This window comes from Patagioenas fasciata, chromosome 10, assembly GCF_037038585.1.
Source record: "Patagioenas fasciata isolate bPatFas1 chromosome 10, bPatFas1.hap1, whole genome shotgun sequence".
NCBI classification, from domain to species: Eukaryota; Metazoa; Chordata; class Aves; order Columbiformes; family Columbidae; genus Patagioenas; species Patagioenas fasciata.
Genome location: NC_092529.1, coordinates 18841040 through 18863318, shown reverse-complemented (window position 1 = coordinate 18863318; position 22279 = coordinate 18841040). Strand labels below are relative to the sequence as shown.

The following is a 22279-nucleotide window of genomic DNA, read 5'->3' as shown; positions in this document are numbered from 1 at the left end:
ATGTCAAGCCTTAATTACACAGTTTGCTAACCTTGTTTCCCTAGGCATGGATGGCAGGGTCAGAAATGAGCCAAAGCAGACAGAAGCTGTGTTCCATGTCTATTCTGAGGGCTATCATAAGCCATCCTACTAGACAGGAGTATACACATAATTAAAAATTCATTTTATGGGGTCAGTGATGAAACAAAACTCAGATGTCTGCTTTCCCAAGGGAGTGATCTGACATCTAGATCAAGAAGAAGTTGTTCTAATTCCAGGGAGAATCCCATTAAATCTGTAATTTTATTCACAACAACACAGCCTGATGCAAGAGCCTCCGCCAGGGCTGTTCGGTCACACTGGCTCATCCATTCCTCCTTTCAAGTGTTTTCTGATTTGTAACCAAATTGGTGGTCTGCTTTGCACCCTCATATTTAGACCATAGCACTGTACAAAGGGGATGGAGCTCAGTTAATTGCACACTTGTTAATGTTCTCTGGATAAAAGCATTTTGTGATGTGCTGGGGCTCCTGCACACCCAGACCCAGGGGTGCTCCTGTATCCCCGGAGCCCACCTCAACCTGGGAGGGTGCTGCTGTCAGAGCCCACCTGACGATGGGGAATGGCAGGGCAGGGTTTGCTCTCCCAGCCCCCATGGCATCCCCCAGCATGTACAGGGGCCAGGGTCTCCTCCTCCTTGGTATGAGATGCTACCAGAAAAGCACCCAGACCGCTGCGGAGGAAAGCCTTCTTCTGCCCAACAGGCACACCAGAATCAGAGAGCAGCACTTACTCTACATAGTAGACACCATATATGGGATCCTCAATTTTCTCCCAACCAGCAGGCAACTCTGCAAATAGAAAAAGCATTACTGAAGACTCCAATTGTTTTTGTTTGTTTGTTTGTTTGTTTGTTTCTGACAGGTAGCTGCTCCTGCTCAGCATGCAAAACTCATCAGTAACTCAGAATTCACTCTGAAAACTTTTCAGAATGATCACAGCCTCCTTTTAAAGGCTGGCATAGCACGGCACCAACATCATAGCCTGTCCCACCAGTGCTGGATTAGCAAATCAGTGGGAAGGTGTCTATGCCAGCCAATTTTAGATTTGCTTTTTACATTAAACAAATGATCAATAAATTTCTTTTCTTGGAGTGCCTCAATTTCCCTCCTGGTTTGACCACCATGGGCAGAGTGGCCCTGGATGGAGGCACCACAGTGGCTGTTGATGTAGGCAACAAGCCAGCAGCATTTTAACACCAAGAGGAGCAGCCCTGTGGAGAAGGACTTGGGGGTACTGGTACTGGAAACACTGGCCCAGGTTGCTCAGAGAGGTGGTGGATGCCCCTTCCCTGGAGACATTCAAGGCCAGGCTGGACGGGGCTCTGAGCAACCTGATCTGGGTGAAGATGTCCCTGCTCATGGCACGTGGGTGGACTAGGTGACCTTTGAAGGTCCCTTCCATCCCAAACTATTCTAGATTCTCTGATAAGATGGGTGAGATTACGGCAGCAACTGTAGCACACTAACAGAGAGACCACTTGCATCTCCTGTGCCAGGACTGAGCTTCTTAGGCACACCACTCCTGGAAAAGTGGGGTTTCTTTACTCCTTTCTTAGGGATTTACACTGCATTGCTCAGTCACAAGCTCAATGCAAAAGCACATCTTGAAACAGGACAAAGTGAATTTAATGTACATGCTTGGCATATGGAATCCACCCAAGTGGGGCTGGCACACACAGATGTATTTCAAAGCATAGCACTTAATGTAAAAACACATGTTGCCATAATCACATGTAACAAAGATTTCCTTTTTTAATTAGCATAATTAACAAAAAACGGTTCCGAAGATGAAATTAACATTTGGAAATGTATCCACTTTTGTTCCTGTTGATTTTCTAGGCTGCACATGGTACTTTAACTATAATTAGCGAATGTAATAAAATCACTTCAGCATCCAACTGAGGGTTATTAAAGCTGTATGTATTACTTAAGGTCCTGATCCTTGTCCCACTCATTCAAACACAATGTTCCTGTTGGCTGTGGGTACTGAAATAATCATCCTACTAACAATACAGAGTGGTGTGTTTGTGCAAGACTGTGAATCAGCTCTAAAGAGGGCTCCACCATGCTAAGGACTGTGCAAGTGTGGTTCCACAGAGAATGTACATTCATTTAAATTAAAAATATATATATATATATATATAGTCAGATAACATAAATTCAAATACTCCATGCAAAATAATTCTTCAAAATTTATCACTAAATTGACAAGACTGATAGTAAAAAATCTGTTTGTTTATTATTAAATGCAAAGATTTTTTTATTATTATTAATGGCATCAATTGCTGAGCACTGGCAATCAACAATGGCCCATTAATTAGAATAAATGTATCTGTCTAGTTCTGCATTTATAGACTTCAGCTATGTTGCCATAAGGATAGAAATATCTCCAGACTGAGGATGAACAGAATCTATACAAACACACATGGACTAATTACTCAAAGTTTATGTTTGTGTTCAGAATTGGCTGGAGATCAGAGAAAATCCATTTTCATGGTTTTTGCTCCACATGTCCCTTATTTGCAGATATAAGGCAGGTTTTCCATCTTATAACTATTTTATCCTTAGTGGGTTTAACATCTTTGGATTCCTTGAGACATAAGCAATTAAATGCAAGCCAGTGCTAACTTTTGGGCATGAAAACACTCCACAATTTTATCAACAGACTGATCTGAAATGAACGCTTCAGAAACAGATATTCCTTTACAACGTGCAAAAGTGTGTGTTAAAGGCCAATCTTGAAAGTCTTTTTGCAAAGGGAACTCTCAGTTTTGCAAAGGAGTCCCATATGGTGAAAACACTGTGGGACTGGCTTAAAGAGTTTCAGTGCAATTAAATTAAGACCTAGCACGCAATCAGGAAAATCACACGTTGTGGCAGCCACCTAATTCTTTGCACTATGGTGAAAGTAGAATGGTAAAGAGACCGAGCTGGGGGTGGAAGAAAAATAAAGAGTGAATGAGGGAAGGGCGAAGTAATGCACAAATGCCTTAAAACAAGTTTTCGATTTTTTTTTCCCCACTAAATATCTTCTGTCTATTTTGGACTATTAAGTGTTTTCTATTTTTAAAGTTTAATTTTTTCTTTTATTCTGTTCACAAAATGTTTTGGTATTACACCTTTTTAAAGAACTTTCACAGGTCAGAAAACCAGCACTTTCCTTAACCCCCAAAAATAGTATTGTGCCAGAATGTTTCCAGTTTTCTATCTCTGCAGCTTTCCATTTGAGGAACACATCTCTGTCTTTTCGGAAGTAACAATGCACAAAACTGTGGCTTTCAATACATTACTAATTGACTACATAAATGTGCTTTCAGACTTCTAAAAGCCTCGGAAAGTTCTCTAAAACAGCCATGTTTCACAGTCAAGCTTCTTAACAGCTTTAAATTATTCATCTCCCTTTCTGCCTCTCCTGCCAGACTAAAGATGGCCAAGAGCATCCGATTTTATCACAAATACAAGGTTTTCAAGAATATTTTGCTCAGGCTTAGGAGCCTGAGTGAGCCGTATGGTTTTTCTTTTGGTGCACCCATGCAGCACTCTGCAGTCTCAGAGCATTTGTCAGCAGGTAAATTCAGTGGATGAATATCCGGTTTTACACTTTAAAATCTGGGGTAAATACTTGGATTCCTACTGAGATGCCCCTGCTTAGTATCCTGCCCTACAGAGGGGATGGATGGATTCCTAAAATACAATTTCTCCAGCTACCAGGTATTTTAGTTGCACTCACTTATCACTAAAGGAGCTGGAGATGACCTCAGTATACTCTGCTCTTGTTGCTCCCTGTGAGGCCAGGAGAATCTGACCAAACGTATGCCCAATTCTACTCTAAACTTTCAATTTTTGTGTCCTTTTGTACAACTTTCCGTGACTTATTACTCCATATTCAGCCTCCCTCTTTTGAAAATAAGTAGTTGTGCAAGTGCTTCAAGTTTTTTGTCGTATTTAAACAGAAACTGTTGACAAGCTCAGCTGCTAAATATCTGGTGCCAACCAGTTTGTATTAATCACGAGTAATGTTAGTGAATAGGCCACATGTTTTCATGCCCCCTCCCTAACGCTGCTGTAGCCAACCAAGGGATTTGAAAAGGTCTTTCTTTACACTGCAACATTTGCGAATCTCAACAGTAAATTGATGGGCTATGAGCTCAGTAACGCTTATCTGCATTAAAAGAAAGCGTATATCTCATGATGTTTGAGCAAAACACTTGTGTATGTAAGTACCTGCAGAACTGGGATCAGGCTTATCAATTAATGAGTTTCCCTGCATCTATCTTTTCAGCTCTTCTCTTGCACTAGATCCTGACATCACACTGAAAAAAGGGAACATTTCCATTTCATTAGTGCCTCTAAATTTGCCTTTTTTCCCCCCAGCTTGTTTTAAGTCACCCTTTGTGAAGACTGCCCTGAAAAATCTTAGCAGGTGGTTGGTGTGCATCCACCTACTTCTGTTACTCAGTCTGCTGCTGATTATTTGTATGAGCTGAGCATAATGCTAATGTACCACTACAGTGACTGCATTTTTCTTACAACTGTCATCTCTTTCAAATTCTTGCACTAAAAGTAGTTAGGTCTCCAACATTATTCCAGGCATATTATCCAGAAGATCAGTTCCTGGAGTAGTGCTAAAAGTCCACTCAATAGCTGCTGGCTGCTGAGGCCGTATCAATCACACAGAAGCAGAATACACTTACTTGCAAGTCATTACAGAAACCAGAGGTTAATTCTCTGGTAATACAATAATCCTCCAGTGCGCAGAACTATAAACCGTAAATACAGTCCTTTTTAAAAGCAATAACAGACCTAGTGGAAATAAAATCCTATGCAATCTTTTATGCCTTTCAGCTTTCCAAATGCACTAGAGCATAGCTGAATAGAAATAACAACTACCTCCACCATCAGTATAAACAGAATGAGCACCACTGAGATTAGATATCAAGACAGCATTCTTCACAAAAAGATGCAGAAATAAAAGCGTACCACATCATTGAAAATCATCTGTTTATAAAATCACCTACTGAGAGAAAATTTTCAGCTGTTTCATTCACAAGCTCAGCAGAAGCATCCTGTGCAATACTTAAACTTTCTGAATCACTCTTCTCTTGTCTGGGAAATGTCTTTAGCCCCAGTGAAAAAGCATCATTAGCTACTCTATTCCAGCTTTGGCATCTGTAAGATTTTCCTGGAGCCAGTGATGCCAACGGGAGAACCCCTGATTTCAGCAGGGTCCTGGAGGAAGCAACGTTGAATAAACTTTGCAAGATTAAGGCCCTCCCACTTTCTACAAACTCTGAATCAGTAAGAAAAACACTGTAGATTTGAAACCAGGGGAAGATTAATGCTTTGTATGCTAGGGAGATTTTGCTAATAAATTAGGCTTGTTGAAATAAAGAAACTGAAAGATGCAAAATGATACAAAGGAGAAAGTAAGTAAAAGCTTAAAACAGTGCAGTTGAAGTCAAACATCAAAATGAGAGATGGATGATTTACCTAGTTCACTGTCCAGTTCCTCCGTGTGTACCCCTTCTTCTCCAAGGGAAGAGCAGTAAATGAGACAGAAAAAATTAAAAGAAAATTTCAGATACCAGCACCAAGCAAGAAAATCCCTAAAGTAAACAGCAGAACTGGCACCAATTATCTACAGACGATGCCCAAGATTTCCATTTATTGCACTTTAGTGATCTGAATATTGATGGATCTGATGTAGATAATGAAATAACTGTTTCTTGCATTCTCAAAGTATCTGTAGCAATTTACTACTTGCATGCCACAGTTTGGTATGGCCAAGTAATACATTTGTGTTGTCTCACTGTAATGAAGCTTTGCTTTCTCCCTCAGATCTGCACGGTCCAACCTTCGCAATCCACTCTGTCGACACATGGATCCATCAGAAGGTTAGACCTGAATACTAATGAAGAAATCTGAGAGGAAAACCTTGCATCTAAATAAGAACTAATGTAGCAAGGTTTTCAAGAAAGTACCTAAATTTATGTGCGTACAAGGTCCAATTGACTTTGCCGTACTACTCAGATGATTTAACACAGACACGAAGCGAAGTGCCTTGTTTAGCTGGAGGTACAGGCCCACACTGAAGTCCAGATGTACCGGTGAGGCATATACAGGAATGCACCAGTTTTAGTGGGGCACCTGGGACAAAGATCACATAATTTTTCAAACACACAAAGCCATCAATATTCACTGTTGCTCAGTTTATCATTATCTGGTCCATATTCATAAGTTAACGGTGACACAAATGATTAAAGTATTTCTTAGCCTATAAACAATAATAATGCAGTCTGAAAATGAAAGATTATGACAAAACCAGAGCAAAGATGGTAAAAACAGTCTTGGACTTAATACAGTAAAGTATAAACCACAGCAGTGAATGATAGAAGCAAACGGAAGATGTAGTGTCACAGTATTTATTTTGAAAATTTGGACACCTAAAAAACCAGTTCCACAACGTGTTCACAATATATTCTACCAAAGAAGTTGTTAAGGATCACTGGCATGAAATATGAATTGCAATTTCCTTTGATACCCTAAACAACTGCAAACAACCAAAACCATGTTAGGGACATGTATCCTGATGAAGAAATAACACAAGGCAACTGCACCCAAACAAATCTGAAATGACACCTAACATTCGTAACAGCCACAAACAGGATGGGATCAGCCTGAAAACTCAAGTGCGCACACACGCCCCAAAGAAAACAGAGGAAGAGTCCCACCGACTGCAGTAGAAATACTCCCAACAGTGTGCCTTGCCAAAAACGTCCAGCAACTATAATGCAATAAAAATAGCCTTCTCTCTTCTTTGTACTCCCACTGTTTTCTAAAATACAATTATTTTTATCTGCAAAGCAAGATCAGAGCAGCCAAGCAAAACAGTGCAGTGCACAGCTGTAGCTACGAAGCAATTGATTTAACTACCGAATGTTAAAAATATTCATTAATGAGCAACTTGGTGAATGAAGTGAAGAGGTGTGGGGGAAGATGAAATTAGCTGATATTAAGGACCTGATAAACAAAAATGCCACTGCTCTGTAAAATTATCAACTTAATCAAATACAAAAAAATTACCCAACTGTATGTTTCTAATTCCAATTACATAAATTACCCCAAGGCTTGTTTTAGAATTGCTAACGGTACATGAGGTTTGAAAGACTCTCCCTTCTTCAAGGAGGCTTATGGCTGCTTGATGGAGGAGCTCAGCCACCCCCTCTTGACTCATCCTGCCACTGCTCTGTGCCCTGGCCCAGAGCAGAGTGACCCTTGTTGGCATCATCGGGGCTACTGGCATAGTGGGAGTCTTGCTGGTAGTGAAAGCCAAGTTGTGTTTTAGCGATAACTACCCTCTTCTGCAAGAGGAAAGCTTGTGCTGAGGCTTAGCAATCCCCTCTCTAAATTGCCAGCAATGCTTAACTGCAAGGAGGAGGGAGCTTTGCCTGCACACACTATTATTTGATTTCCTTCCAGTTTTGATTACCCACTGACATATCCCTTTTTAGGCGCAGAGCAAGGCCTTCATTAATCCAGCTCCCTCTGCTCACTCGCTGACAGAAGATGCTAGTTGCTAGGGATCCGAAGCAGGCACCGGCTGGGTGTGCTCTGGATTTTGCCTGGTCTTTGCACATCCTTGCGGGTTGGGATATGCTGCATTATGCACTAGGAAGCTGGTGAGCTGCTTCATCATGGCAGCAAAAGCTGCACAGGAAAATTCTCACATCCTGCAAAATCTCACGCGCAAAAGGAAGCGGAGGTTGAAAAACTGCACGCACAAAAATAGTAACAGCAGTTTTGGAGCCCCGGTTTGAACCTGCCAGTAAAAGGGGATTGAGTCGGTTATTTTCCAAAATACTAAAACCACAGTTCTTATTGAGCTGACTCACACCAGTAGGAGGTTAATTATATTATGAAAACTAATTTTACAGCACCAACACTGACAAATAAACCCTTCCATTTTTAAGATTTGTCTAGCATTATAGCATTGTACTAGCCAAAATTACGCATTAGAATGTCATCACATTTCCTGGTCAGTAGACCAAAATTTCCACACAGGTTTTCCCAAATATTTAAGTTATCTTCATCATGGTTCCCTTTTTCTTTCAGCACCTCCTAAAGGATGCAGGGAATGAACCTCTTTTAACAGTCCTGCATTTGGCTGCTCTAAATTGGACAGTGGCTTGCATTTCCAACATCTCAAGGAATACAAAATTACATCAGTGTACATTTTCTGTGGCAAAAATGTACACTTTCAAACAGAATTTGTTTTCAGCAATCATAACACTAAGTGGACTGTCAGAATTTAACTGCAGAAGTGAAGCAATTGAGTTATTTCTGCTCAAACAAGGAAACAACAACATAACTCTTTCAATTCATGTAAAGCGGGTGGTTGATGTTTAACACAACGGAGCAGAGACTCAGTCACTTTCCTCCTACACAGCCATCCAAGGAACAAACATGTTAGAAAGCTTTGAGTCTTCTTCAGCATCAGTGACTATGCAAAAGCCTTTGCAAAAACAGAGGTCTCTTACTTCTAGCACCTCTTCGATCTTTATTAAATGATCTGCCATCTCAGTGGCTATCTTACATACACAGACAGTGATTTTACAGCAACATGATGGATATTGTCTCTGTGCCCTTACTTTTTTATTATTATTATTTTTAAGTATTTCTAACACAGATTATTGGAAAAGGGAAAAGGAAGAAAGCCACCTAGAAATGGACCAAACACACTATTATTTCAATACTTGCAGTCTCTTACCATCATCTTCACATTCTTCTAGAGGCTTCTGCTGTTTGTTCAGGCACCGTGGATCTAGCCAAGATGTTGTTTTTGTGTTATGGCTGGAAACCAAAAATGGAAATATGACCTTTGTTAATAAACCAGAGCTGAAGTATCAGTGACATAAAAGTATATACCCTCGTTACCATTCAACAGACCTGAAGGCATACTCTGGCTTCAGAAGAAACATTACATTTTGATGTTTTGCAAATCACAAGAATCTTGGAATTGAAAACACAAAGGTGAAAAGTGAAAATATATACAACAACATTCCTGACTGGAAGAATGCATGTGAAAGCTGCAATATTATAATATTAATTTCCAAACTTCTGCTTTTGGTGGTTTGTTTCTTAATTCCAGGACCTGTGTCTGTGTCATTTGCCTCCTAAAGAAAAGACAGAATTTTCCCTTTGTTCCTAAGCCATGCAGCGATCTTTGTTCCTGCAAAAGACCTCTGACATTTGTCTAGGTTTGACTCTAGCATTAGTCAAAAACAACATTTCCAGTGAAAACTTTTTAATTACACAAATAAAATTGTTCTGTCAAAGCCTTTGATGGAAGTTGAACGGCTTTTCTTTCAACTCTTCCTTTCTACAAGTCCCCTGACAGTATTGCGATGTCAGTCCCAGAGGTGAAAGCTGCATAGCAAATAGGCTTCAAATACATTTTCTATAAACTATTCTCCCATCATTTCATTTGCATACAGAGACAATCTTGTAATATAATGCCTCTTCTACAGCCTGATGTCATCCCAGATATAACCCACAAAGATAGCCCTCCAGTCCCTGAGGTATCATTTATCTAGCTTAGCCTTTAACACTGCTTAACAGTAGTAATGCTATTTACTTTCCCTTCAAGGTCTCAGAGAGGTTTACGAACTTAACCTTAGCCTCACAACAGTCTCATGAAGCTGGAAATGCTGTAATGAGGGCTATGATCCCTGAGGAACTAACAACTGACCAGCAAACTTGTATTTTATTGCAAGAATAGGGGACTGCCCTGCTCTTAGGATCTGAGCGTGTAAATAAAACAGTCTTGTTTTAACACATCCTGCTATCCAGCTCTCCCAAGGCAGAATGAGCAAACGCATTTAATCCTTTTGTACACTTCAGAGCAATTAATCACCAACTAGAAAACTGAACAGCAGAAATATAGCAAGTCAGGCAAATTAACAGTAATAAAACAGAGGGGTTCTGCCAACTTGTAAATAAGAAAGTCTGTAGTCTGGCTGAGAAATAGGGCAGTGAGAGGACCGCAATGAAATATTTGCATATTTTGTGCGACTTTGTCTGGCTCGCCAAAGGCTCACAACAGCGTGGTTTGCTGAGGCACAGAAAATTTAGCTGAACACCTTTCAGATCACACACTCAGAGGGACAGAATCGTGTTAGATCTGTAACACACATACATCTACATGCAGGGTAACGAGGGACTGGGGTACTTTGGGTAATGAAAAACCCAATTAAAGCACCAGAAAACACATCTTGAGAGCCAAATTACTTCAGCTACAAGCCATCAGGATGGGTTATCCGACATGCAGCTCTGGTCCCACTGGAGCTATGCTGGTTCTGTGCAAGCAGCTGAGATGTTCCCACGCTGTTCCCTTCAGCACCCTGCTTTGATAACCCAAAGTGCTGTAGATGATGGTACAGACATCTGAGCCAGCTTGGGTCCACACAGCTCATTAGCTGCTCTCTTAATTTGATACAAATCAAACTAAATTGTTTGTAGGCTCAGGGTGTCCTTAGAATTAATAGAACTGCAGTCATTCAGTGCTGCATCCACACTAACACGTTCTCACACAAAATCACTCCTTGTGCGGATGTATTGTCAAAATGGTCAGTCTGCACGACAGGGAAGGAAGCAGTTGATGTGTCACTAGATTTCCATGCCAGACAGACAAGTCGTGTATGCAGGTTACATTTTTCCACCACATATATGATTCTCCTGCAAAAGGTCTAACAAATTATTTAAGGTGCTACAATCCTGCACTGCTAAGAGAGCACATCCACACAGAGACTACAGCAGTGATGGGGATGGGTTTTGGGGACATTAGCGGCAGCAGCAGAAGCCCTTGCTGTAGCACCTGTAAGGATGGACAGCAGGCGCCCATGGAAGGAAAAGAAGGGAACAACCAGCTGCTTGGGCAGCATTTAGAGCTCATCATCTGTCCTGCTGCAGGGGGGGAAATGGTAGGCTGGGTGGGCTATTACACAAGCTGTGTTATATACATTAAAGCCAGAAAGTACAGCAAAGAATGAGGCACCCTGAGAATAATAATGAGGGGTAGAATACCATGTTTGGGATAATTAACACATTTCAGTTTCATCTGATATGCAGCTGATGAGAATTTGCATTGTGCCTTCTAGACTTTGGCTCACACCAGGGGTTTGGTGAAGCCACTTCAGGTAATTGAGAGCGTCCTGGAAAATGGCCTTTTTTACAGCAGCCCTCTCCCAGCTGGTGAAGAGCTGCTGCAGTGCTCTCAGTCACTCCTCAGATCTTCTGGCACTCTTTTCTGACGTGTATCCTGACATTGTAGCCAAGGCAAAACCTGTTCTGATGAACCTTTCCTTGTCTGTGTCCAGAAGTCCCCTCTCCTGATGATGGAGTGGGACTGCTCCCCTTAGTGCCCTACTCCAGCACAACTCTCTGGAGAACCAGAGGGAGCATTAGCAGAGGGGATTCTTTTGTACTAACTGGCCACTGGCTTCTGGTGCACAGAGAATCTCCATTTCCAAGACCACATTAAACAGACCATCAAATCCAAAATCAATACTTCCCCACTTTCCTCTATTTGGACAGCTAAAGGCTTGAGTTTCATAAGCTAATTGAATTTTAATGTCTATCTAAACTCTGTGCAAAAAATCTCTTTCACTAACAGGTCCCATTTTATAAGTCACTCCTACCTCAATAAATCCAGACAAGTATAATTAGAGACTATTATTTATGGCATGAAAAAAAATCAATATCATCATAAAACTGCTGACAGCACTCAGTGCTCAGGCAAAGACTGCAGAGCACGAGGTCCTTCTTGCTTTTCCAAACTTACTGTGCCTGGTTGGCACTGAGCTATGCCTTCTGCAAACCACTGGAGCATGTTAACACACTTGGCCCATTTGCTCTGACAGAGAAGACAACACACAAATTCCATTCCTTAGCTCTGCTGCTGCCTGAGCACATGACCAGAGGAATTCTCTCTGCTGCATTATGCACAGAGGCCAGCTCCAGAAATGAAGTCTCAGCCCTTTTAATTACGAGCTTTCATTCCACCTGTGAAAACAACTGGTCCATATTTTATAAGTGTCTGTTGTTTTTGTGACTACCCTCATAAATCGAGCAATTCCACCTGCCTTTGAACTCAGGAGTAATTTGGATGCTAATCCAATCCAGAAATGCAAAACCCCTTCACAAGCAGTAAAGAACTTACAGCTCTGCAACATAACTGTATACACTATATATTTAATACACACACAAAATGCATCCATGGAGGTTTACTTATGCCCAGAGAGAGGGAGAGAAGGAACTAGGACAACAAAAATGTGCTTTACTCTATAAAATAGACTTCTCCGTTCTCGGTGTAGGCCATCTCCCAGTTTTCTGGCAGAGGACCTAGGTTATCCTCGGCAGAAGGAGGTAGGTATTGAGGGAGGTTCTGAGATGGTTCCGTGGTGGGAACGTTGATGTGGCTATCAATCGCGGACGGTGGGGCTGTCTCCCTTACGATATGTGTATTATGCTCGTCTTGGTCACCAGACTCTGCTGCAGAATAAACAAAAGCACAAATAAAATTGAAAATCAGACTTTTTCTCCTCCCATTTGCTTCTCTGGATTCACCCTTACAGTTTTCCTCTCCTTGGTTTTTAATTCACCAGACACAGCAACAGATGAACCGAGGGCAGGGACTCTGCTGTCCTTTCTCCAGCAGGGATGAGCTTGCTCTGCCCACACACGCTCTGCCAGCCAGACCCTCGCCAGCACGGATCAGGAGCTGTGAACAGCTACTGTGCTTGCTCTAATAGGACCTGCTGAGGTACCAAAGTGCTCCAGGCTGGCTGGGGCCAGGGCTCACTGATGTAGATGAGTTCAATGGAATTCTGAGCAGGCTTACAGGTTGACTCCCGCAGTGCCTATTGTGGGACAGGGATTAGGAGAACGAAATTTCCTGTTTGAAGAATGATCAAAAAGGGAGATTTTTGCAAGCGGAGAAGGTAGCCAGAGGCTCAGACTCAAGAAGCTAATGGTGAATGACTTTAACACAGTGCATTTTTTTAATTAAAAATTGAAATGGATGCCAGCACTGCATCATGTGTCCACATGTTGCTGCTTACTATTGCCTGTCCTACCTGTCTGAGGAGGCTTATTCCATGGCTCATCACTGTATCCTTCACTCAGGAGTATTTTATGATTTATCTGGCCCTTCTGCCTCTAAGGAAACATTTCTGATGCTTATATCCATGCAGTTTTGAGCTGTATCCATTCAACACTGCTGCTCATTCCCTGCACCCCTAATCACAGTAAATGCTCTCCACAAACCATGTTTGTGCCCCTAACTCCTTCACAGGGAGGTTTTGACAACACCAGACAAATTCTAAAACTACCCTTGTGTCTACCAAAGGAATTTTCTCTCTTCGGTTCTCGAAGGTTTTGAAAATTCATGGCAGTGTTTCCAAATCACCTGGCACCACCAGTCTCCAGTACATGTTGCAGGCAACGCGCCAAGCGGAAGACACAGAGATCAGTGTCACCCTATGCCGTGTCCTCAAGCAGCGGGACTGAACGGGCTTCCCAGCCAAAACCTCATCTCATTCTCCAGACTGGAGGCTGTTGATATCCTCAACTGACAGTCCACAGCCTTGGTTTCTGGGGAGGCATTAACTGCAGCTCCTGCTCTGTGTCTTGTCTGTGTGCTGCCTTTACAAGAAGGCAAGATACTGAAAACAACAAACTGGGAAAAAAAGGAAAAAAAAAAAGAGCTAGACTGTACCACTACTGTTAGCTGCCTGCTTTCTAGCCTTCCTGGTGTTCGATATTTTTAGGTAGAAGCTGACAAGATAAAGAAGCATGAATGAATCATCGCCAGCTTAAGACTGCGAGTGTAAACATGTCAAAGTCTGGAAAACACAAGTCATCAAGACATCTTCTAAGGAAGCAGGAGCACGTTAGTGTGGCTAGCACACTTACATGTGAAATAAGCATAAGGAATCACTTTGGTATACGAGAAATAACTCTTTTCTTGATTCTGTGCCCATTTAATGGAGGTGTGATAACGTCGTGACAAATGATCTGCACCTTCAAGTATTTCATCTTGTGAAGGAAAACAAGGAACAGAAATGATGGTGGAGTCAGTTCAGGGGCACCAGACTGAGACCGACAGCAAGGAGGTCAAACAGTATCTCCCATCAATTTCCTCCCAAAATCAGATCCTGTAACAAGGGCTGAGGTTGTCACCATGTCACAACATGTGAGAAACTACCCTTAGGTAAAGGAGCTGGTAAGCAGAGACAGAAACTCCAACCTGGGGGGGATTAGGCCAGCCAGGAGTGATTTGGGTAAGAAAGTTGTAACAAAGCACAACCCTCAAACCCATTTGACAGTTTGGCCCAGAGAGAGGCAAATCTAAACCTCAGCCTAAATCCCTTTAAAGCTCTACACAGATGTTAGAGTCAAGACTTTGGCAGGTAGGAACTGGCATGACAGCTCCTATGACTCATCGGAGGTGGGGAAGGAAAACTGTTATGGTGGTGGGAAGTGATCAGAGGACAAAGGACCAATCACCAGTGATGGTGAGCACCCAGAGCAAGCAGTTGTGAAAGGCTTGGGGGTGCTGATAATGCTGTTTGCTAAGGACCTACCTCAAAGGGAGTTAAGAAGATCAATTCAGTTTGAAACTGAGCTGAGGAAGTAATGCTCTAAGCGGTAACAAATAGTAGGATTGCAGACATGGGGAGGAGCTCTGGCCCCTCAGAGCTTCACAAACTTCTAGTTCATTTCTCTGGAAACTCAACTGATCTCTAACAGTATTTTGCTCTCAATCTGCCTCCACAGCACTTGATTTTAGATTGTAAAATTTTCCAGTGAACTTTCAGTCAATGCCATGGTGGGATTGAGATTTCTGTTCAGCAGGACACAAGGCCTTCATAAAAATACAGAGCTTGCACCCATGCTTCAGACCTCATTCCTGTAGCAAGCAGCTCATAGTTTGCTGGAAGGTACCTTGGAGAGGAAGACCTAGGAATTGTATGTGACAGGTATCTCTAGAAGGAAGGAAGAGGAAAGGACAGCAACATATTTTGGATGGGGCAATCATTAATTTCAAATGTATACTGGTTGAGCCATGTCATACTGTTTATAATGGCTGGAACTGTCAACCATAGCTCAAGTCTCCTTTGAATGTTCTGCAAACAACTGATTTGTGTTTTTCCCCAGTTTTTTCTCATCAAGCTCAGTCTCACAAGGCCTTTCTAGAAGACAAAACTATGCATATGACTGTCCACACACAGACACCTCTCATCCTGGCGCTGTTGGCCAGTTCTGTCTGGGATTGACAGCTTTGCAGGAAACCCATTAAAAATAAAAAATCCCCCTCCAAAAACCTTCCTCACATATCATAACTGATGGACGGCGATATTTTCATTTTACCTGTGAAGCTGCTGCTCATTTCAGGTACATCATCCTCTTCCTCATTCTCTGCATGCACTATGCCAGCATTTTGCATATCATTGTAAGACTTGGTTCGCTTTGGAGTTGACTGCTTGGAGCCAGACTGCAGGTTTTGTAAAGCATCGGTGGAAGTCACTTTCCCACTGAGGGGCTGGCTGGGAGGCTTGGGCGTTCCATAATAGTTACCTAGGCAATAGAAACACATTTGCATCTTCAAAAGAGAGTAGTTCATATCAGAAAAAATTCTATTTTATTTTCATTTCAGTTCCATTAAAATCTCTCTCTCCCCACGAGTGAGCAAATAAATAAACTAACACATGCCATCCCCATATTTTGGGGGGCACATTCCATCTCGAGAGTAGACACAGAAATATTTCCTGCCTTTTAAGTTATTCTTTTTGCATCTAACAGGAGAAGCAATGGTTGCATTGTTTAGGTGCACTGAGCGTACAAGGGCTAAAACAAAAGGCAGTCATGGTGAACAGCGAAACTTCATCTCGTTACATCTGAATTTCAATTAGTAGCCTTTTTACATGTGTGCACCCACACAATGCTGTGGCAGATCTGGAGTGAGCCCTGCAGAAAATAAAAAATTCATGACTGCCATCATCCAGATAAGTGATGAAAGGCTCGATGGCCTGCTTTAATACACAGGTTCTTTTAAGAAGGATGTTGCACTTAAAAAGCAAAAACTATTCTCACTCTGAAAGAAAACTTTATCAAAGGAGAGAAAAGGAAAGTCACCATGTGGCACTACATTCTGCAAAGAGAAAACTCCGCAGTTGGGTCAACTTGGGTAGAAGTGAACGAACAGATCTTCAAGCAAAACTCCAAGGGACAAAGATGCACCCACAGTTGTGGAAACCACAGCTCTTGGCAGACATCGCCAGATGTGCTGCAAACAGTGGAAAGTGCTTGGGATACTTCACTGTCAGTTAAGTGACCATGAAAGAAACATAGATGAATTGCAGGTTCGTTGATGCCAGAACTGCACAGAGGTTATTTCATTGTTCCTGTTTCACTTCACCTCAAACAGCACAGTGGTGCTTGACTTGCCCTGAAATGCTCCACAGGCATCTCAGGTCTGGAATCAGTTCCCTCAGCACTGGGCATTATAGGAATTCAGGCCTATTGCAAGGTCCATCGTTTATTTTTTTGTACAATGACCCGTGATATACAATAGTTGTAGACAAAACTCTCCAAATTTTCCCTTTCAAGAATTATTTTTAATTTTCGTTTGCCACCTTCAGATTCCAAGGGTGAACTTAAAAATTCTCCCCTATACTTTCTGACACGACAGAATACAAAGGATGCCCTCCCATAGAGCTTTGTATAAACATGTGGGGTGCATGCATGCAGCACCAACCGCGGCAGCAGCACAAAATTCTTCTCTAAAATAAACACATAAATTTGATTACATTCTTCAACTATCTCCATAGGCTATGTATAACCTGAAAGCATTTTTCAATTTTTCAGTACCTAATCAGCGATATATTTAATATCCATTACCCAGAAAGTGTACATGCCCCTCTACTACCTCTGTTACACTAGACGAAAACCACATGCCAAAGGTACTTTAAAACCTGATTTGTGCTAAAAAGATATTATTTTTCCATTTATTTTTTATATATATGCAGGTGTATTTTTGTTTCAGAAGCCAAGAACATCATTCATACAGTGCGCTTTGACACCAAGTTTAAAGTTAGCCAGGAAGATCTACTGTATGTAGTAGCTCCACTCACCCAACTAATTTCCTTCTGCTCAGCCATCACACATTTGAGGTTCAAAACAACAAATCCTTATTTCACTTTGGAAGTATCAGTTGTTAATCTTGACTCCTGTTTAGTGGACTGGATGGCCCTTCCCATTAGAGCATCTCAGTGCCCGACAACCCCGAGGTTGTGTGTGTTGCCAGCTGTAGGGTAAGGCCATAGGGATCACGCATGTCCCACCTCTCACGGATTTCAACCTGAGACTCTGGAAGGTCTCTGGACACATCAGGAGCAAAGGAGACCAGGAATCACCCTGGCTCAGGCTGGCAGAGTCCATCTGGGAAGACCAATTTGGACACAGATTGCTCTTTCCCACTCACTGCCTTTCAAGAGGAGAAAAACTATTACAGCGCTGAGACAGAAGCTGGAGGAGCTCCTATCTCCATGCTTTTGCAGCCAGAGTACTAGGACAGCAACGTGTGCAGGTTTGTCTTAACAAGGTGTGTTTGAGCCTGTATACAATGTCGTGGATTCAGCTCCACAGGAGCAGCAACGTTCTGCAATGCTTTCATCTTCTGTTCATCATCTCAGAATCTTAAATGTACATTGATGCATAATTTATAGGGAGAGGGAAATTACTTCTTCTGGAAAAGGTTCTAATGGGGATGGAGGCTCTTCAAGCGGGTTGCAGTCTCTGCTAGAGAAATTATTCTTATGCTCTATATACTGCAGGACTATTTTATACAAAAAGGAGGAAGGGGGGAGAGTGAGTGCGAAGGGAAAGCACAAAGGTAGGTGGGCAGAAAAAGGATATTGTACCCTTCTGTCTTCCTATCCATTTCAGCATTTTCCTTCAGAATGCTGCTACTTTGGGATTCTGAGGGATTTTTTTTTTTCCCCCCACACAAAATGTGTATTTTCTAAGGATATTAACTGCTAAGCAGAGAGATCCATATGTGTGTCACATACATAAGAACAGTTTTTATTCATGGCACTGCACATCACTATTTTGTGCAAAATTTATTTCAGTTTTGTTGTAAACGGTTAAATCTTTCTGCAGTTAATGCAACAAAGTGAATGAAGGGGACATACACCAAGCGTGGATTTTTATTTCTCCTGGACAAGAACATAGCACAGATGTTACCATCCTTCCTCCAATTACAGACAAATATATGATTATATCTTTGAGTTTCGTTCCTTATCAGTTCCTCTAGCAACAAGCAAGGTTAGAGTTCCTAATAGTCCATGGAGAGCTGCTCCTCAGCAGAAAACCAGGCTTCTCTAATGCATCTCGGATTTGCTTACACCGAAATCATTAGTCACTCTTCAAACCAGCCGCAGTTGTTGGTGTTATGAGTGAATAATGATTTTCTACCAACAGAGTGTGGTGTCTTAGAGGATCCCTACAAGTATATATGAGCACATGCAAAAAGCAAATATGAATTTGAAACTGAACGTGGCTCTGCACGTGTGGCTCTGGTTTTGCGGAATATGGGAAATGCAGCCATTACGGCTGAATTTTCTTTTTCCTCCACAAGAGGCAGATTCAGCCTGAGCCAATATTTAAAAAAAAAATTTTAAAAAATCAATCACAGCCCTTCCTTCAGATCCACATAAGGACATACAGGTTTGAGAAACAACCCAACTCATGATGAAAAACTGCAAAATAAAACTTCAACCCAGCTTCCAGGTGACATGGGGAACGAGAGAAAATGGAAATACTCTCTTTTCCTCACGTTTGCTGGGTGCAGTCAGAACTACTTCTCGAAGAAGTTCTTTTTGAAGATATGGTACGTGAGCCTGGGGATGGGGGCAGACACACCACTAGGAGAAACTGGTACTTAAAATGATCATCGAAACTCATGTTTAATCCTAGAAATTAGAAAGAGAAAATATTTACCCTGTGACTCAGAAATCCAAACATGCACCATTAACAACTGATACTGAACAGCCCAGCAAGAATTTTAAAACATCCAAGCTCGACATTATTTGTTCAAATTAAGTCTGTCAATGTTTATGAAAAAACATACATTTAAAAATATGCTTTAACAGTGTTTTGTGAGCCACTTGTAAGCCTAAAGAAGGGGCTAACTTCATAGCCAGTGTAATTTGTACTGAATATCCAATCAGCTCTAATTATTAACAGCAAGTTACATGTGCATACACAAGCATCTGTCATCCCAGAGGATCCCAAAACATTTTCCAGAGTCAGCACAGTAGTTACAGCAGGACTCCCCGGGGTGCTGAGCTCCTCCAATGGCTCAGGTAAAGCTCTGCAGAACTTCTGAGCACTGTGTCCCCAATGTGATGTCTCAAAGTTGGAGAAGAGCAGCCCATCTCCCAGACGATGGAGATTTCTTGATCAAAACACTGGGAAAACCTCTACTTTTCTGTGGAAACGCCAGTTCTGAAGCAGCCAGCATGGCAGAAACGGCACCTTCCCATGTCTGATTCCTATGGGAACCGGGCTTCTAAGCTTTATCCTTAAACACATTTATATTCTGCCTACAGCAACTGAATTAATAGCTAATAACAATGCATTCACTCAGCAGTTGCACATACCATTAACTGAATTCCTTGTCATCACCTTTCACTAACCCTTATTTTATTCAGTGCCTTGATGCTTAAAACTTATTTAACCACAACTGAAGTTTGATGGCTTTTTCAGCCAGAGCCATGACTTAATCCACGCACTCTAAAGCACCACTCAGGAGAGTGCGCAAAAATAACAATAATAATGAAAAAAACACAGAACAACTATTTGGAATGAGCTGATTCCTTTTCATCCCCTTATCTCTAAGTGTCAGCAGCTTACACACTTTAGCATCATGCACAGTAATTAGACTGTGGTAACAGCTAATCACAACAATAAGACAAGTTCTCATCATCATAACACTTCTTCCTCTGCCAATTCAAGCAGTGATCATAATCAATGTAAGCAATCTACAGCAGCTTCTACTCTGTCCTGCAGCTTATGAATTAAAGCTATACTATCAGCCAAGACAACTTTCTTTTTAAGTTTTAGAAACCTAGTGGTAATGGAAAATTTGTCCTACATTTCAAAATAACGAAACATTCTTAGTAAATATTCCTCTGACAGGCAGTAAATTCACAGACAACCTTAAGTTGTTTTTGTAACCTGGAAGCTGAAATGTTAATTCACAAAAGCACACTAATTAGCTACCCTTACATATAATTCTACTCCATAAAAACCTTTGGCAATCACCATTTCATTAAATTACAGTTAAAAGGATTCCATCCATCCAAGATGCTGTTTCTAGAATGGGTAGAAATGCATGAGAACAGAGACGCAATCTCAAAGGTGGAATGGATAAGAAAGTAGGTGTTTCACTTTGCAGAGAGGGAAGATGAGACCAGGGAGGTTGCTGGGCTGGGGATGGGGCGGCAGAATTGAAAAAGGTAGAGGAGCTGCCTGCAAGGTCGAGCGGGGCTTGAGCATTAATTCTAATGGTACAACATCAATTGAAGAATGTGGTCCCAAACTGTATATTTCAGTTACTTTAATCTGTAGGCGTTGGCTTTGCTGTAGCTATTATTTTTTTTCCTGGGGAGGAGGATTTGTCTTGCTTTTCTGGTGTGAAGAGATTTAGTCCTGGGACTAGGAGTCCATTTGTCTCTCAGGGAAGTACTGAGCAGAGTCCTCGCAGTTCTGAATTTATTGAGGCCTACTGTGAGGCATAATTTTGCAATTATAAGAAAACCCAAGAAACAGAGAGGACTCTGCATCCACAAGAAGTGCATCTGATCTTCAAAGCTACCACTGCTAACAAGGACTCCATTAACAGCTCATGTTTTTAAAAAGCAGTTCATAGCTCACTGTATTGATGCGAGTGGGTATTTTGGGAAACGGAGATAAGCAGCGAAATTAAGCAAGGCTTTGACACAGAGACTTTAAATGTAATTATTAATGTAATTGTGTTCTTTTCTGACTTGCAGCCCTTCTTCTCTGTGCCGTAGAAGAACCAAAACAATTGACCCTTAATTTTAGCAGAAGAGCCTGTGCTCATCTAATCCAGCAAGGGTGCTTGCGTCTGATTAGCACAGGATGAATTGTTTCCTGGGAGCAGAGCTCCTGCTACAGTGTTTTGTCTGTTCTCCTCCCAGATCACATTCTGCTACAGATTTCTACATTTAGATGACAGATCTGGCTGCTGTCTTGGGATTCACCTAGCTGCAACTGCACATTGATTAGCAATTGCCTGGAGGAAATTCGGAGTATCCAGGCAACCAGGAGGTGGCCGCAGATACAGCATCTGGATCGGAAGCAAAACATAGGCAAGGAAAAAGATCTCAGATAAATTAACCCGCAATATATGCAAATCCAATTTGCTTTAAATAGTAGATTCTCTGTCAGTTTTTGAAGTTATTAATGGTGAGGTGAACTGAAAGATCAGTCTGAGTTTCTCGTCAAATTAGTGAAAACGTTACAATATGCACGTTTCAATTTATGTCTGAAATTTAACATACACTCCAATTAGCATCCTCATAGGCAATGACAGCACAACAGAAAGTCACCTACAGATCAAACTCAGTCTCATTTATTCTGATTTTTCCCATGTTGAGATATCACTAAGTATTGCCATATGCTATTGTTAACACTCACGTACAGCTGTGTCCAAGTACATTTTATGCATCAAAAATTTCTAACAAGCCAAAACAAAGCAAAGATACTTAAAGGAACACATAAGCAGTAAGATCTTGGTAGCATGGGGCATGAGATGGCTGTGGGAGCTCTGGGTGTTTCCTGAACTCAGCTGCATTAGAGCAACTGCTATATCCACATGCAAATAGATTAAAAAAAGAAATCATATGGAACATAAATAAGCATGTCCTTGTGCATGGTATATAAAAAGAACACAGAAGAAGCAGCTGGAACACACCCTACCTAGCAAAATGCTGCAGGAATCAAGAAAATGTGATGTTAAGCCACAGCAACATGCAAGTCTTCTTGCAAACACTGAAATATTTATATATATACTCCCACCATGAGAATGTGTCTCATTAACACCTTGTCTCTCCGAAGGATGGTGGCTCACCGTGTGCTCTGCAGCGGCA

At 41.6% G+C, this 22279-nt stretch overlaps 1 protein-coding gene across 30 annotated transcripts in view; it reads right to left on the bottom strand.

Annotated features, from left to right (window-relative positions):
* The window catches only part of MAGI1 (membrane associated guanylate kinase, WW and PDZ domain containing 1), a 343515-nt gene that overhangs the window by 62667 nt on the left and 258569 nt on the right, over positions 1 to 22279 (bottom strand). For 17 of the 30 annotated variants that reach the window (XM_065845232.2, XM_065845234.2, XM_065845235.2 and 14 more), the window contains exons 4-8: positions 15471 to 15677; positions 12380 to 12590; positions 8809 to 8891; positions 5532 to 5570; positions 773 to 830 (exon numbers count right to left, since the gene is read on the bottom strand). In XM_065845232.2, the coding sequence (XP_065701304.1) occupies positions 773 to 830; positions 5532 to 5570; positions 8809 to 8891; positions 12380 to 12590; positions 15471 to 15677 (598 nt within the window). The remainder of the gene's footprint in view (positions 1 to 772; positions 831 to 5531; positions 5571 to 8808; positions 8892 to 12379; positions 12591 to 15470; positions 15678 to 22279) is intronic. The other 13 variants (XM_065845249.2, XM_065845251.2, XM_065845244.2 and 10 more) reach the window with 2 other exon arrangements.